This window comes from Balaenoptera musculus, chromosome 18, assembly GCF_009873245.2.
Source record: "Balaenoptera musculus isolate JJ_BM4_2016_0621 chromosome 18, mBalMus1.pri.v3, whole genome shotgun sequence".
Taxonomy (NCBI): domain Eukaryota; kingdom Metazoa; phylum Chordata; class Mammalia; order Artiodactyla; family Balaenopteridae; genus Balaenoptera; species Balaenoptera musculus.
In genome coordinates, this window is record NC_045802.1 from 50,971,050 (window position 1) to 50,985,168 (window position 14,119).

A 14,119-nucleotide genomic window follows, 5' to 3' on the forward strand; every position below is an offset into this window, starting at 1 on the left:
ATCTAGTAGGGAGATAGATCCAGAGAAGGAGTCCGGTAGGAGTAGTGCCAGGCCACTCATGGCTTCAGTGTGGCCATGGGAGGGGTGAGGCTCGAGGCTGAGCTGCCCAGGGGTGATGGAGCAGCTGTTTATTACTTCTTCTTCTCCTTCAAGCTCCTCTCCCATTATCTTCCATCTCTCGGAACTCCCGGGCTTTTCCCTGCATGTCTGGAGTTGGCTATATCACATGGTACTTTGACCAACATGTAGTATCGTTTGCTGAAAAGACCCTGGCATTGCCGTCATATAGACCTAATTGCAGTTCCTGACTGTCACTCCCTGTGTGACCTTAGCCGGGTTATTTAACCTGAGTTTTGAGTTCCTATAATTAGAGATAATAATACTCACCTGGAAGGATTAAATAAGCTAATGAGCACTAAGCTTGTGGCACGATGTGAAGCAATAGTAGGAACTAAACACATGATCCTTCTTGATAGGAACATTGAACACACAGGCATGTTGCAAGAAATAGTGTTTTACTAATAAAAAAGTCACTAGTATCTTATATTTTGTAGACCACCATGGGCTTTTAGACCTTCTGTTTGCTCCACGATGATCTTGTAACAGGTAGGAAGAGTATTAAGCTTGAGTAACAAAAATATGAAAGAGTAATCTCATGAAGAAACTAGGTTTATTTTCCTCTTGCCAAAAGTTAAGAGATAGATCATCTCAACTTTTTGGCAGCTATTTGGGGCTATTTGGCAGCTCCACGAGGAACCAGGCTCCTTCTAACTTCCTGCTTTGCCATTCTTAGTGTGTGACTTTAGTCCCGAGGTGAGTTCATGGTCCAAAGATGGCTGCTCTTACCTTCTGCCTGGCAGCCTACTTTCAGAGGTGGAAAGGGTGAAGCACAAAAAACCTGGTTCTTCCCAGGGACTTTCATGAAAGAGGCAACAAGATAAAGCTTGAGTGTCCCAGAGAAAGCAAGTGAGTTCACTGGCAACTATCCCCAGAAAGTATCCCAGAGACACTGGAGTGGAGCCAGTGAGGTGTTTATAGGATACCTGAGGCTAGGTATTGGCAGGAAGAAAGCGGTAAGGGCCCTGAGCTTGTTTGGATGTCTTATCTTATGACTCCTTCTGGAGAATACCCGGCTACCAAAGGCATGAAAATATCGGGCCCTTTAGCAGGGTGCTGGATCTGATCAGAGCCAGCCCTAAATATAAGGTAAAGAAGAGATACCTGCTTTTCTCTCTACAACTGCAGGAAGTGCTATCAATCTGGGAGTCCCTGGCAGAGAGGAAAAGACGATGAGCCTTGAGCTAGAAAGCCTCAGGTGGAGTCCCAACTTTCCCACTCAGCTGCTTCTCGAGCCATGTCTCTGCTAAGTAGGGATTATACTCTTAGAACATAGCCTTGGAAATGAAATGAGATATATTATAATTACTATAAAATCATCTAAGGAATTATTATTGTCTGAGCTCTCCTCCTTACCCAAGAGAGCCTAAAGCAGCAGCAGAAGCCTGGCTTGGGAGGAGTATTGAGGATACCAAGGAAAATCTAAAAGACAGCATCCATATAGAATCCTAAATATGTCATCTTTTATGTCTGGCTTCTTTCACTTAGCATGTTTCAAGCTTCATCCATGTTGTAATATGTATCAATGCTTCATTCTTATTTATTGCCAAGTAATATTCCATTGTATGGATCTGCCACGTGTTGTGTGTCCATTCATCCACTGATGGACATTTGGGTTGTTTCCACTTTTTGGCTATTTTGAATAATGCTGCTATGACCATTCGTGTATACCTTTTTGTATGGACATACGTTTATAAGCAAGGAAATATCAGGAAATACACAGAGAAGGCTGCTCTGTGAGGGTTTGTCTGCTTCAATGATTCCTTGAGAAGTTGTCCTGGTTCTCCTGCTGCCAGGCAGTGGGGGCAGAGCTCATGGGACTTCCAGAGATGTCGAGTCAGGCAGACCCTGCTGTGTACCTTCCCTCTTTCACTCTAATGCCAGGTTACCGGTCCCGTCTTACAGTGACTCATGACAAACGTTACTGCTGGTTGTTGAGGAACGAGTTGGCTTTGGTTTAGAAGCCAGATTCTGCTTGTTGCCACTTTGGCAGGTTACATCCTCTCCCTGAGCTTCAGTCAGGTGTCTTATCTGGGAGATGGAGGTAATAGCTGCTGTGCAGAGTTTATGTGAGGATGAGATAATGCCTGTGAGGTATCCTGTTGGGAGCAGGTACTATGGCTATTGGCAATTGCCCCGGGCAGTAGGGCAATTAAAGACACAAAGGGCACAGGTCAGAGACAGGGTAACACAAAGCTCTTTGAATGACTTAACTATTTTAGAAATGTTTAAACCACTTTTCCCATAAGCACTCTATTAGTTTGCTAGGGCTGCCAAAGCAAAGGACCACGGGCTGATTGACTTCAATAACAGAAATTTGTTGTCTCATAGGTCTGGAGGCTGGAAGTCTAAGATCAAGGTGTCATGAGTTTTGTTTTCTCCTGAGGCCTCTCTCCTCAGTTAGCAGATGGCCACCTTCTTTCTCTCTGCGTCCTCTCATGTCCTTTCCTCTGTGCAGACATATCCCTGGTGTCTCTGTGTGTCCAAATTCCTCTTCTTATAAGGTCATGGGACAGATTGGATTAGACCTCACCCTAATGGCCTCATTTTAACTTAATCACTTCTTTAAAAGCCTTGCCTCCAACTATAGTCACATTCTGAGGTACTGAGGTGTTAGGAATTTTGAGAGGGACCTAATTCGGCACATAGTAAGCACCTAGGGAGCGTCTACTCTGTCCCACACACTGGAAATAGAGAAGGGACAGTCTTAAGTCTGGCTCACAGGACACTCGGTCTTTTGTGAGAGACAAATAAGCAGATAATTGCAAAATGACTTTTCTCCATTGACCCTTCCCTGTGTTTCACGACTGAGTTTGCAATCTCTGCAAGTGTATCACCAGATATACACTCAGCATTCTGCCCACCTCAGAATCCCAGTTCAATCAGCTACGAACCTTCCAGGTCTTTACCAGATCAGGAAAAGAGTTTATCAGAGTCCATTTAGAAACAGGAAGTAGGTTAGCCAAGAACCCAGAGAATCAAGGCCAGACTGAGGTGAAATGAACAAGTAGCTCAGATTGAAGTTTGCATGCCTCTTTTCCTCCCATTTCTGCCAAAGTTTTAGGGACCTCCAAATACAGTGAGACAGTGGCTACCCCACACTTCCTGCGTGCCCAGGGCGCAAATGCAAGGCTGTTCCATCTCCTCCCCACACCTGACCACACCTCATCTTTACACTTAACGCTTTCCAAGGTGATAGAAGCATGAAGTTAAGAATTATTGAGCACTTACTCTGTGTTGGGCAATAATCAGACACTTTACATATGTCATCGAACTTGACCCTCAAAACAGTCCCAATTCACCTCATTTTACAGATAAGGGAGCTGAACTGTAGCATCCCCAAGGTGACACAGTCAGTAAATAGCACACTTTACATGCAGGTCTTTCTAATTTCACTAAGACCTTCAGACTCAGTGGAGCGAAGAGCGGCTGGTCTTAGGCTGGTTGTTAGTCTTAGGTTGGGTCCCCTAGAAGCAGTGCCTGGGAGGACTTTGGGTGCCTGTGACGTATGAAGGGTATTCACTCAGAAGAAAGGAGAAAGGGAAGCAGGGAGGGGAGGAGGGGAAGGAGCTGAGCAACGATGCGCCCCCTGCTGGCCTAGCTTCTGCCATGGTGAGTGCTGAAGCACCAGTCACCTGCAGGACTGGCTGTACGTTCCAGGTCACTCACTCTCTGGCTGCAAGTTTAGTGGATGAGGAGTGTGTGTAACTGGCAGCCCCACCAAGTAAGGGCAATTCCCCAGATGAGGTGCAGACGTGAGCCCATAGTGCCGAGCACCAGGCTGGTAAAGTCACCAGCAGCTGCCACTTCTCACCGACTCTAGGAGCATTGATATTCTAAATGAAGATCCTAGGGAAACCACGCCTTGATCCTGAGGAATGCATCTTTACCACTTCAAGTCCTATGGCAAGTTACTGTAGGAGACACTTTTGGACCAGAGGGTGGGAGATGGGGGCTTTAGAATCTCCACGTTATACCTATAAACTGCTGTCTGATGATACAGCTGTAAGTCTCAACAGCATTTATAGTTTAACAAAGTGATTTTTGTGTACATTGTTCATTTGATCATCACAACCTTATGAAGTAGATGGCAGGTTCCATTAGCCCATTTTCCAGAGAGATTAAGTGGTTCAGTCGCAGAACTTTGATGTCATAAAGCTGGACCAAGGGCTTGCTTCTGACTTGAGATGGAGGGCCCCTCCAACATTCCGTACACTGTCTGGTGGGGTGAAATCTGCAAACAACATAATGCTCCACCTAGGGTGACCAGCCCAGTCCTGTTTGCCCAGGACTTTTCCAGTTTAAAACCTGAAAGTCCCACATTCAGGGAAACTCAGGGCTGACTTATCTGTTAAGCAGAAAAGGCCACACCTAGGACCCACAATACTTTTAGGGGCCCACAAAAGGGTCCTAATTTTAATTCCTTTTAACAGCAGAAGAAAACAACGAATACTACAACAATAAGGAATATGTATTAACAAAGCCAGCCTGGATTGTTATTCATCGTTATACTAACACAGTCATAAAATATAATTTTTAATTTTGTATGTGTGTGCATGTGTGTGCACGCGCTTGGTGTGTGAAGGAAGAGGCTATCGACAGCAAAAGTGCCTAAGGCTCAGTGTCATAAGGCAGCCCTGAATGCACCATCGTCCCGGGCAGACTGGGACTGAGAATCACCTCCGTCCCTTAGCAGCTGGGCAGCAGCACTTCGTCACAGCTGAGAACCTTAGGGCTTTCCCACACAGGGATTACCTAAAACCACCAGTGCTTCCCAAGATCTGCGATTTCCATGCTCTGGCTGCTTCCCTTCTTAAACACATATCAGTTGCCTGGGTTCACTTTGGCTTCCCCAAAGAAGGAGCTGATGAGCCCTTCTGCATATTGTGCTGTAACCTCCATGTCTCTGTCTCCCTGTTGACCTGACCCGATACTCGTCTTACTTATCTTTTTTTGTCTCCAGCTCCTGGCTCAGTGTCGAGCACTCAGTGCATATTTTTTTCACTGAATAAATGAGTTAATTGATGACCTGATTCAGCCAATTGCTTGTCCTATAACACAGGGGACACTAAATACTCCTGGCTTCAGTTTCCTCATCTGTAAAATAAATGCATTGGAATAGATGAACTCTCAGGTTCTTAGGGGTCACTTTATATCATGTATTCATTATACCAGATTAGGTGGCCGCCAATGTCATTGAAAAATGTGTCTCATTAGCAATGAATGAGTCCCTTGTTGATTCTTTGTCGAGTCATTACTGTGTTTTCCCCATCCCCATTTTTCTTTTAGATCCTTACTGGAAGGCAGCATGTCCGATCTTACCTTGAGAAAAACATCTCCCACAGGAAATGGTAACGTAGATGATGTTTCCCTTACTCAGAGAACTTAAAAATCTGGGAAAAACAACTCACAGGTCTTATTTTTTTTCACGTAGCTATGAAATTCTTAGAAGCAACAGTCTAATTTAATTAACATGGCCAAAGTTAGGCTTAAGAAAAAAGTAAGAGTGCTGTAGATTTTACTCATCTAATTACAATTCAAAGATTTCTTTTAAAAATCAAGTGTGTGTGACCTTCTGTGCTTCTGGCTCCCAGTGAGATCAAAGAATTAAGTTATTTATAATCAGAAGCACCAGGACTTACTGACTGTTGTTCACTAGGTACTTCTAAAACAGTCTCGTGTGTCCTTCTGAGGCACATTTCTTTTTGAGCAAAATGGCCAACCCACTAAACCCGGTATTGGTTTTTCCCAGGCCTGTGGTTCTACATTCCCAGGTGTGGGGCAGGGCTTCATGATGTGCATGAGCAGTTTCAGTTGGCACCTGAGCAGTTTTATAAGTTATCTTTGATGATGGGGTGTGGGATTTGTTCTTTCTTGCCGGTGCATCCTACTTTGAAACAGTACTGGATTTGCCAGCCTAGAAGATTGATGCTGTCCAATCAGATGCTCCTCTCAAGATTTCCAAGTTAATAAACACGCACTCAACTCCATGCAACTACATCTCTTGCTGTTTCATTTTTCTGTTGATAGATATGAAGAGTACCGCTCAGGGGACTACACTGAAGCAACAGGGTTTTCACGAGGTGAACAAAAGAAGGACTTTCTTACAGGATAACAGCTGGATAAAGGAACGTCCTGAAGAAGAAAAGTAAGAGGGTGTGGGGAGGCTGGGTGGGTGGGTGAGTAGAAAGAGCCATTGTCCATTTGGGAAACTAATGGCCATGTGGAAATTTAGAAACTTTCCTTCTAAAACACTTTGTTGCTTGGCCTCATGTTTGGTAAGATTTAGTAAGCATAAATTGGTTACATCAGATTTTTAAGACTATCTCTACCATTTTTAATATTCATATACCTAAAAGAATATGAATTATTAGTGAGAAAAAAGTAGGATTTTGCTGTTATAAATAGCATAGACATTGGTGCCTACTTGATAATCTGAAAAAAAAAAGACATTCCAGATTTCAAAAAGGTAATATTTAATCCATGGTAGCGAGATTCCTGGTGCCTGATGTCAATTGAAACAAACACAAGTATGATTCCAAGTTTACAAATTTAATAATAATTTATCTAAAATTTCCTTATGTGCAAGTAAAACCGATCAATTCTCAACTCATTTTAGTCCCCACTGGTCATATACCTCTAGGTGTGGAAAGGTGGTAAATGCAGTATCACTTTGTAAGAGAAAACACTTAACCATCAAGAAAGTATTGTCTGCTTTAAGCATTGTTTCTATTAGCTATATGTTTAAAGATCTGAAGACTGTTACCCTAAGCATATCACCTCATTGCCAACATAGATTTATAATAGGCATTTGTCCAGCCCAGATATATTTATTATAAATTGTGTATATATATGTATATACACATATACACATATGCATATGTCTTTGATTCCCTCTTATGTGTCCGGCTAGATACTAGGTACTTTACGTATAAAGCATCACTAAATCTCATAACAATCACACGAGGTAGGTATTACATCCTCATTTTTACAGAGGAGGAATCTGAGACTTAGAGAAGTTACGTAACATGTTCAAGAGCGCACAGCTATTAAGAGGTGGAGCTGAGAGTAACATGACCCATTATCTTTCCATTACACCAATGGTCCTCAGTCAGGGACAATTTTGTTCCCAGGGGATGTTTGGCAAGGTCAGGAGACATTTTTAAATGTCAAAATTGGGGGTGTACTCCTGACATCTAGTCAGTAGAGACCAGGAATGCCTCTAAACAACCTACAAGGCAGAGGACACTCCTCACAACGAAAAATTATCAAACCTGTAATGTCAACAGCACTGAAGTTGGGAATCCCTGCATTACAGGATACTTTCTCTAAGCTTTCTACTAAACTGTCCATACATGGTTGTTTGAGGAGTGTACTTGTAACTGTTAAACAAAAATGTCCATTAAATTCTGTTATTAAATCTTATTATTTTAAGGAACTATAGGGTTATTTGGAGACTCACACTAAGTTTTGGAGTTAGCATTCTTAGAAAACAATCATTTCCTTCTATAAAGCAACATTTACTGCTTCTGTTGGAAGCTAATATGGCATTTCTATTTTTCCATGGTGGTAGAATGATATCAAAGGTAGATCACAAATTTTGGGTTGCACAGATTTGCACAGATGTGGGGCGATAGAGATGTCTAAGACAATTTATAGTCAGTAGGAGTGATGGTTTTATGCCAGACATGCTTCCTTAAAAAGGCCCGGGGAAGCCAGCTTGGCTGGCATGACAGCTGCTGAGTGAAGGGGAAATTGGCTCTGATGCTTTCCCCACGCCTGCTGGCCCAGTAGTGGGCTACGTGCTATGTGTTTTTCTTCAGGCAAAAATGCATCTGGTGTCTGCTACTCTCCCACAAGTTTAGGGAGGGGATCCCAGGGAGATGGAGAAGTTCTCTTGGCATCTTCGAGGGTATATATTCACTGGAATTGTTTCAGTTTCACTGTTCATCTTTCTTTAATTATCTACTGCAGTTCTTTTATAGCTTTATTGTAAGTGGTTCCAGAGTGTTGAGTAATCAGAACCAGGAGAAATGTGGTATTTCAGGTTTGGTTGGGTTGACATGAAAAGGTCCTGATACTTACTCTCTGCTTTGGCTCAAGGCCAAAGTTTCTACTACATGTTTTGACATTTCCTAAAATTGCCTGCACTTTCAGGTCCACTATACAAAGTAAGGAAGACATAGCTTCAGGATCTTATGTACGAAGTTCTATTGCAGGGTTGACCAGTAGGAAAAGGAAAAGCTTGGAATAAAAATATCACCCTTGTCACTTGTTAACTTTTTAGCCTTAGGAAAGCCACAGAATCCCTGATCAATTTTCTCATCTGTGAACTGGATATGAGTGCATCCCCTGCCTAATTTATAGGGTTATTTTAAGGACCAGACAGAGCAAACTATATAATCTCATGGTTCAAAAATAGACTAAATCTGTGAAAAATCAACCTTCTTAACCACAAATATTGGTACTTATTTTCCTACATTTCGTCAAGGGAAACTATCAAGACCAACAAGTGGAAAAATTTCAGATATAATGGGCTTAATTAAATTTAATAACTTTATTGGAGTATAATTGCTTTACAATGGTGTGTTAGTTTCTGCTGTATCACAAAGTGAATCAGCTATAAGTATACATATATCCCCATATCCCCTCCCTCTTGCATCTCCCTCCCACCCTCCCTATCCCGCCCCTCTAGGTGGTCACAAAGCACCACGCTAATCTCCCTATGCTATGCGGCTGCTTCCCACTAGCTATCTATTTTGCATTTGGTACTGTATATATGTCAGTGCCACTCTCTCACTTCGTCCCAGCTTACCCTTCCCCATCCCCATGTCCTCAAGTACATTCTCTAGTAGGTCTGCGTCTTTATTCCCGTCCTGCCCATAAGTTCTTCATGACCTTTTTTTTTTTTTTAGATTCCATATGTATGTGTTAGGAAACGGTATATGTTTTTCTCTTTCTGATTTACTTCACTCTGTATGACTGACTCTAGGTCCATCCACCTCACTACGAATAACTCAATTTTGTTTCTTTTTAAGGCTGAGTAATATTCCATTGTATGTATGTGCCACATCTTCTTTATCCATTCATCTGTCGATGGACACTTAGGTTGCTTCCATGTCCTGGCTATTGTAAATAGAGCTGCAATGAACATTGTGGTACATGACTCTTTTTGAATTATGCTTTTCTCAGGGTATATGCCCAGTATGGGATTGCTGGGTTGTATGGTAGTTCTATTTTTAGTTTTTTAGGAACCTCCATACTGTTTTCCAGAGTGGCTGTATCAATTTACATTCCCACCAACAGTGCATGAGTGTTCCCTTTTCTCCACACCCTCTCCAGCATTTATTGTTTGTAGATTTTGTGATGATGCCCATTCTGACCGGTGTGAGGTGATAACACATTGTAGCTTTGATTTGCATTTCTCTAATGATTAGTGATGTTGAGCATCCTTTCATGTGTTTGTTGGCAATCTGTATATCTTCTCTGGAGAAATGTCTATTTAGGTCTTCTGTCCATTTTTGGATTAGGTTGTTTGCTTTTTTGATATTGAGCTGCATGAGCTGCTTGTAAATTTTGGAGATTAATCCTTTGTCAGTTGCTTCATTGGCAAATATTTTCTCCCATTCTGAGGGTTGTCTTTTCGTCTTATTTATGGTTTCCTTTGCTGTGCAAAAGCTTCTAAGTTTCATTAGGTCCCATTTGTTTATTTTTGTTTTTATTTCCCTCTCTCTAGGATGTGGGTCAAAAATGATCTTGTTGTGATTTATGTCAGAGTGTTCTGCCTATGTTTTCTCTAAGAGTTTGATAGTGTCTGGTCTTACATTTAGGTCTCTAATCCATTTTGAGTTTATTTTTGTGTACAGTGTTAGGGAGTGTTCTAATTTCATTCTTTTACATGTAGCTGTCCAGTTTTCCCAGTCACTTATTGAAGAGGCTGTCTTTTCTCCATTGTATACTCTTGCCTCCTTTATCTAAAATAAAGTGACCATATGTGCATGGGTTTACCTCTGGGCTTTCTATCCTGTTCCATTGATCTATATTTCTGTTTTTGTGCCAGTACCTTACTGTCTTGACTACTGTAGCTTTGTAGTATAGTCTGAGGTCAGGGAGCTTGATTCCTCCAGCTCTGTTTTCCTTTCTCAAGATTGCTTTGACTATTCATGGTCTTTTGTGTTTCCATACAAACTGTGAAATTTTTTGTTCTAGTTCTGTGAAAAATTCCAGTGGTAGTTTGATAGGGATTGCATTGAATCTGTAGATTGCTTTGGGTAGTAGAGTCGTTTTCACAATGTTGGCTCTTCCAGTCCAGGAACATGGTATATCTCTCCATCTGTTTGTATTATCTTTAATTTCTTTCATCAGTGTCTTATAGTTTTCTGCATACAGGTCTTTTGTCTCCTTAGGTAGGTTTATTCCTAGATATTTTATTTTTTTTGTTGCAATGGTAAATGGGAGTGTTTCCTTAATTTCTCTTTCAGATTTTTCATCATTAGTGTTTAGGAATGCAAAAGATTTGTTTGCATTAATTTTGTGTCCTGCTACTTTACCAAATGCATTGATTAGCTCTAGTAGTTTTCTTGTAGCATCTTTATGATTCTCTATGTGTAGTATGTAGTCTGCAAACAGTGACAGTTTTACTTCTTTTCCAATTTGGATTCCTTTTATTTCTTTTTCTTCTCTGATTGCTGTGGCTAAAACTTCCAAAACTATGTTGAATATTAGTGGTGAGAGTGGGCAACCTTGTCTTGTTCCTGATCTTAGTGGAAATGGTTTCAGTTTTTCACCACTGAGAATGAAGTTGGCTGTGGGTTTGTCATATATGGCCTTTATTATGTTGAGGTAAGTTCCCTCTATGCCTACTTTCTGGTTGGCTTTTATCATAAATGGATGTTGAATTTTGTCAAAAGCTTTTTCTGCATCTACTGAGATTATCATATGGTTTTTATCCTTTAATTTGTTAATATTGTTTATCACATTGATTGATTTACATATATTGAAGAATCCTTGCATTCCTGGGATAAACCCCACTTGATCATGGTATATGATCCTTTTAATGTGCTGTTGCATTCTGTTTGCTAGTATTTTGTTGAGGATTTTTGCATCTATGTTCATCAGTGATATTGACCTGTAGTTTTCTTTTTCTTGTGACATATTTGTCTGGTCTTGGTATCAGGGTGATGGTGGCCTTGTAGAATGAGTTTGGGAGTGTTCCTCCCTCTGCTATATATTGGAAGAGTTTGAGAAGGATTGGTGTTAGCTCTTCTCTAAATGTTTGATAGAATTCGCCTGTGAAGCCATCTGGGCTTTTGTGTGTTGGAAGATTTTTAACCACAGTTTCAATATCAGTGCTTGTGAATGGTCTGTTTATATATTCTATTTCTTCCTGGTTCAGTCTCGGAAGGTTGTGCTTTTCTAAGAATTTGTCCATTTCTTCCAGGTTGTCCATTTTTTTGGCATATAGTTGCTTGTAGTAATCTCTCATGATCCTTTGTATTTCTGCAGTGTCAGTTGTTCTCGTTTTTCATTTCTAATTCTGTTGATTTGAATCTTCTCCCTTTTTTTCTTGATGAGTCTGGCTAATGGTTTATCAATTTTGTTTATCTTTCAAAGAACCAGCTTTTAGTTTTATTGATCTTTGCTATTGTTTTCTTCATTTCTTTTTCATTTATTTCTGATCTGCTCTCTATGATTTCTTTCCTTCTGCTAACTTTGGGTTTGTTTTGTTCTTCTTTCTCTAATTGTTTTAGGTGTAAGGTTAGGTTGTTTATTTGAGATGTTTCTTGTTTCTTGAGGTAGGATTGTATTGCTATAAACATCCCTCTTACAACTCCTTATGCTGCATCCCATAGATTTTGGTTCGTTGTGTTTTCATTGTCATTTGTTTCAAGGTATTTTTTGTTTTCCTATTTGATTTCTTCAGTGATCTCTTGGTTATTTAGTAGTGTAGTGTTTAGCCTCCATGTGTTTGTATTTTTTACAGTTTTTTTCCTGTAAGTGATATCTAGTCTTATAGCATTGTGGTCAGAACCGATTTTGGATAGGATTTCAATTTTCTTAAATTTACCAAGGCTTGACTTGTGACCCAAGATATGATCTATCCTGGAAAATGATCCATGAGCACTTGAGAAGAAAGTGTATTCTGTTGTTTTTGGATGTAATGTCCTAAAAATATAAATTAAGTCCATCTTGTCTAATGTGTCATTTAAAGCTTGTGTTTCCTTATTTATTTTCATTTTGGATGATCTGTCCATTGGTGAAAGTGGGGTATTAAAGTCCCCTACTATGATTGTGTTACTGTCGATTTCCCCTTTTATGGCTGTTAGCATTTGCATTATGTATCGAGGTGTTCCTATGTTGGGTGCATAAATATTTACAATTGTTATATCTTCTTGTTGGATTGATCCCTTGATCATTATGTAGTGTCCTTCTTTGTCTCTTGTAATAGTCTTTATTTTAAAGTCTCTTTTGCCTACTATGAGAATTGCTACTCCAGCTTTCTTTAGATTTCCATTTGCATGGAATATCTTTTTCCATGCCCTCACTTTCAGTCTGTATGTGTCCATAGGTCTGAAGTGGGTCTCTTGTAGACAGCATATATACAGGTCTTGTTTTTGTATCCATTCAGCCAGTGTATGTCTTTTGGTTGGAGCATTTTATCCATTTACATTTAAGGTAATTATCGATATGTATGTTCCTATTACCATTTTCATAATTGTTTTGGGTTTGTTATTGTAGGTCTTTTCCTCCTCTTGTGTTTCATGCCTAGAGAAGTTCCTTTAGTATTTGTTTTAAAGCTGGTTTGGTGGTGCTGAATTCTCTTAGCTTTTGCTTGTCTGTGAAGGTTTTAATTTCTCCATTGAATCTGAATGAGATCTGCTGGGTAGAGTAATCTTGTTTGTAGGTTTTTCCCTTTCATCACTTTAAATATGTCCTGCCACACCCTTCTGGGTTGCAGAGTTTCTGCTGAAAGATCAGCTGTTAACCTTATGGGGATTCCCTTGTATGTTATTTGTTGCTTTACCCTTTCTGCTTTTAATATTTTTTCTTTGTATTTAATTTTTGATAGTTTGATTAATATGTGTCTTTCTCCTAGGATTTATCCTGTATGGGACTCTCTGCACTTCCTGGACTTGATTAACTCTTTCCTTTCCCATATTAAGGAAGTTTTCAACTATAATCTCTTCAAATATTTTCTCAGTCCCTTTCTTTTTCTCTTCTTCTTCTGGGGCCCCTATAATTCAAATGTTGGTGCATTTAATGTTGTTCCAGAGGTCTCTGAGACTGTCCTCAAATCTTTTCATTCTTTTTTCTTTATTCTGCTCTGCAGTAGTTATTTCCACTATTTTATCTTCCAGGTCATTTATCCTTTCTTCTGCCTCATTTATTCTGCTATTGATTCCTTCTAGAGAATTTTAAATTTCATTTATTGTGTTGTTTGTCATTTTTTGTTTGCTCTTTAGTTCTTCTAGGTCCTTTTTAAACACTTGTTGTATTTTGTCCATTCTATTTCCAAGATTTTGGATCATCTTTACTATCATTACTCTGAAATCTTTTTCAGGTAGACTGTCTATTTCCTCTTTATTTGTTTGGTCTGATGGGTTTTTACCTTTCTTCTTCATCTGCTGCATATTTCTCTGTCTTCACATTTTGCTTAACTTACTGTTTTTGGGGTCTCCTTTTCACAGGCTGCAGGTTCGTAGTTCCTGTTGTTTTTGGTGTCTGCCCCCAGTGGGTAAGGTTGGTTCAGTGTGTTGTGTAAGCTTCCTGGTGCAGGGGACTGGTGCCTGTATTCTGATGGATGAGGCTGGCTCTTGTCCTTCTGGTGGACAGGACCATGTCTGGTGGTGTGTTTTGCGATGTCTGTGACCTTATTATGATTTAGGCAGCCTCTCTGCTAATGCGTGGGGTTGTGTTCCTGTCTTGCTAGTTGTTTGGCATGGGGTGTCCAGCACTGGAGCTTGGTGATCGTTGAGTGGAGCTGGGTCTTAGCGTTGAGATG

The 14,119-nt window shown here is 40.4% G+C and overlaps 1 protein-coding gene across 12 annotated transcripts in view; it reads left to right on the forward strand.

Annotated features, from left to right (window-relative positions):
* Positions 1-14,119, forward strand: part of SCEL (sciellin) — a 133,457-nt gene that overhangs the window by 9,031 nt on the left and 110,307 nt on the right. For all 12 annotated transcript variants that reach the window (XM_036831207.1, XM_036831215.1, XM_036831210.1 and 9 more), the window contains exons 2-3: positions 5,407-5,468; positions 6,148-6,265. In XM_036831207.1, coding sequence (XP_036687102.1) covers positions 5,426-5,468; positions 6,148-6,265 — 161 coding nt within the window. In that variant the 5' untranslated portion in view covers positions 5,407-5,425. The remainder of the gene's footprint in view (positions 1-5,406; positions 5,469-6,147; positions 6,266-14,119) is intronic.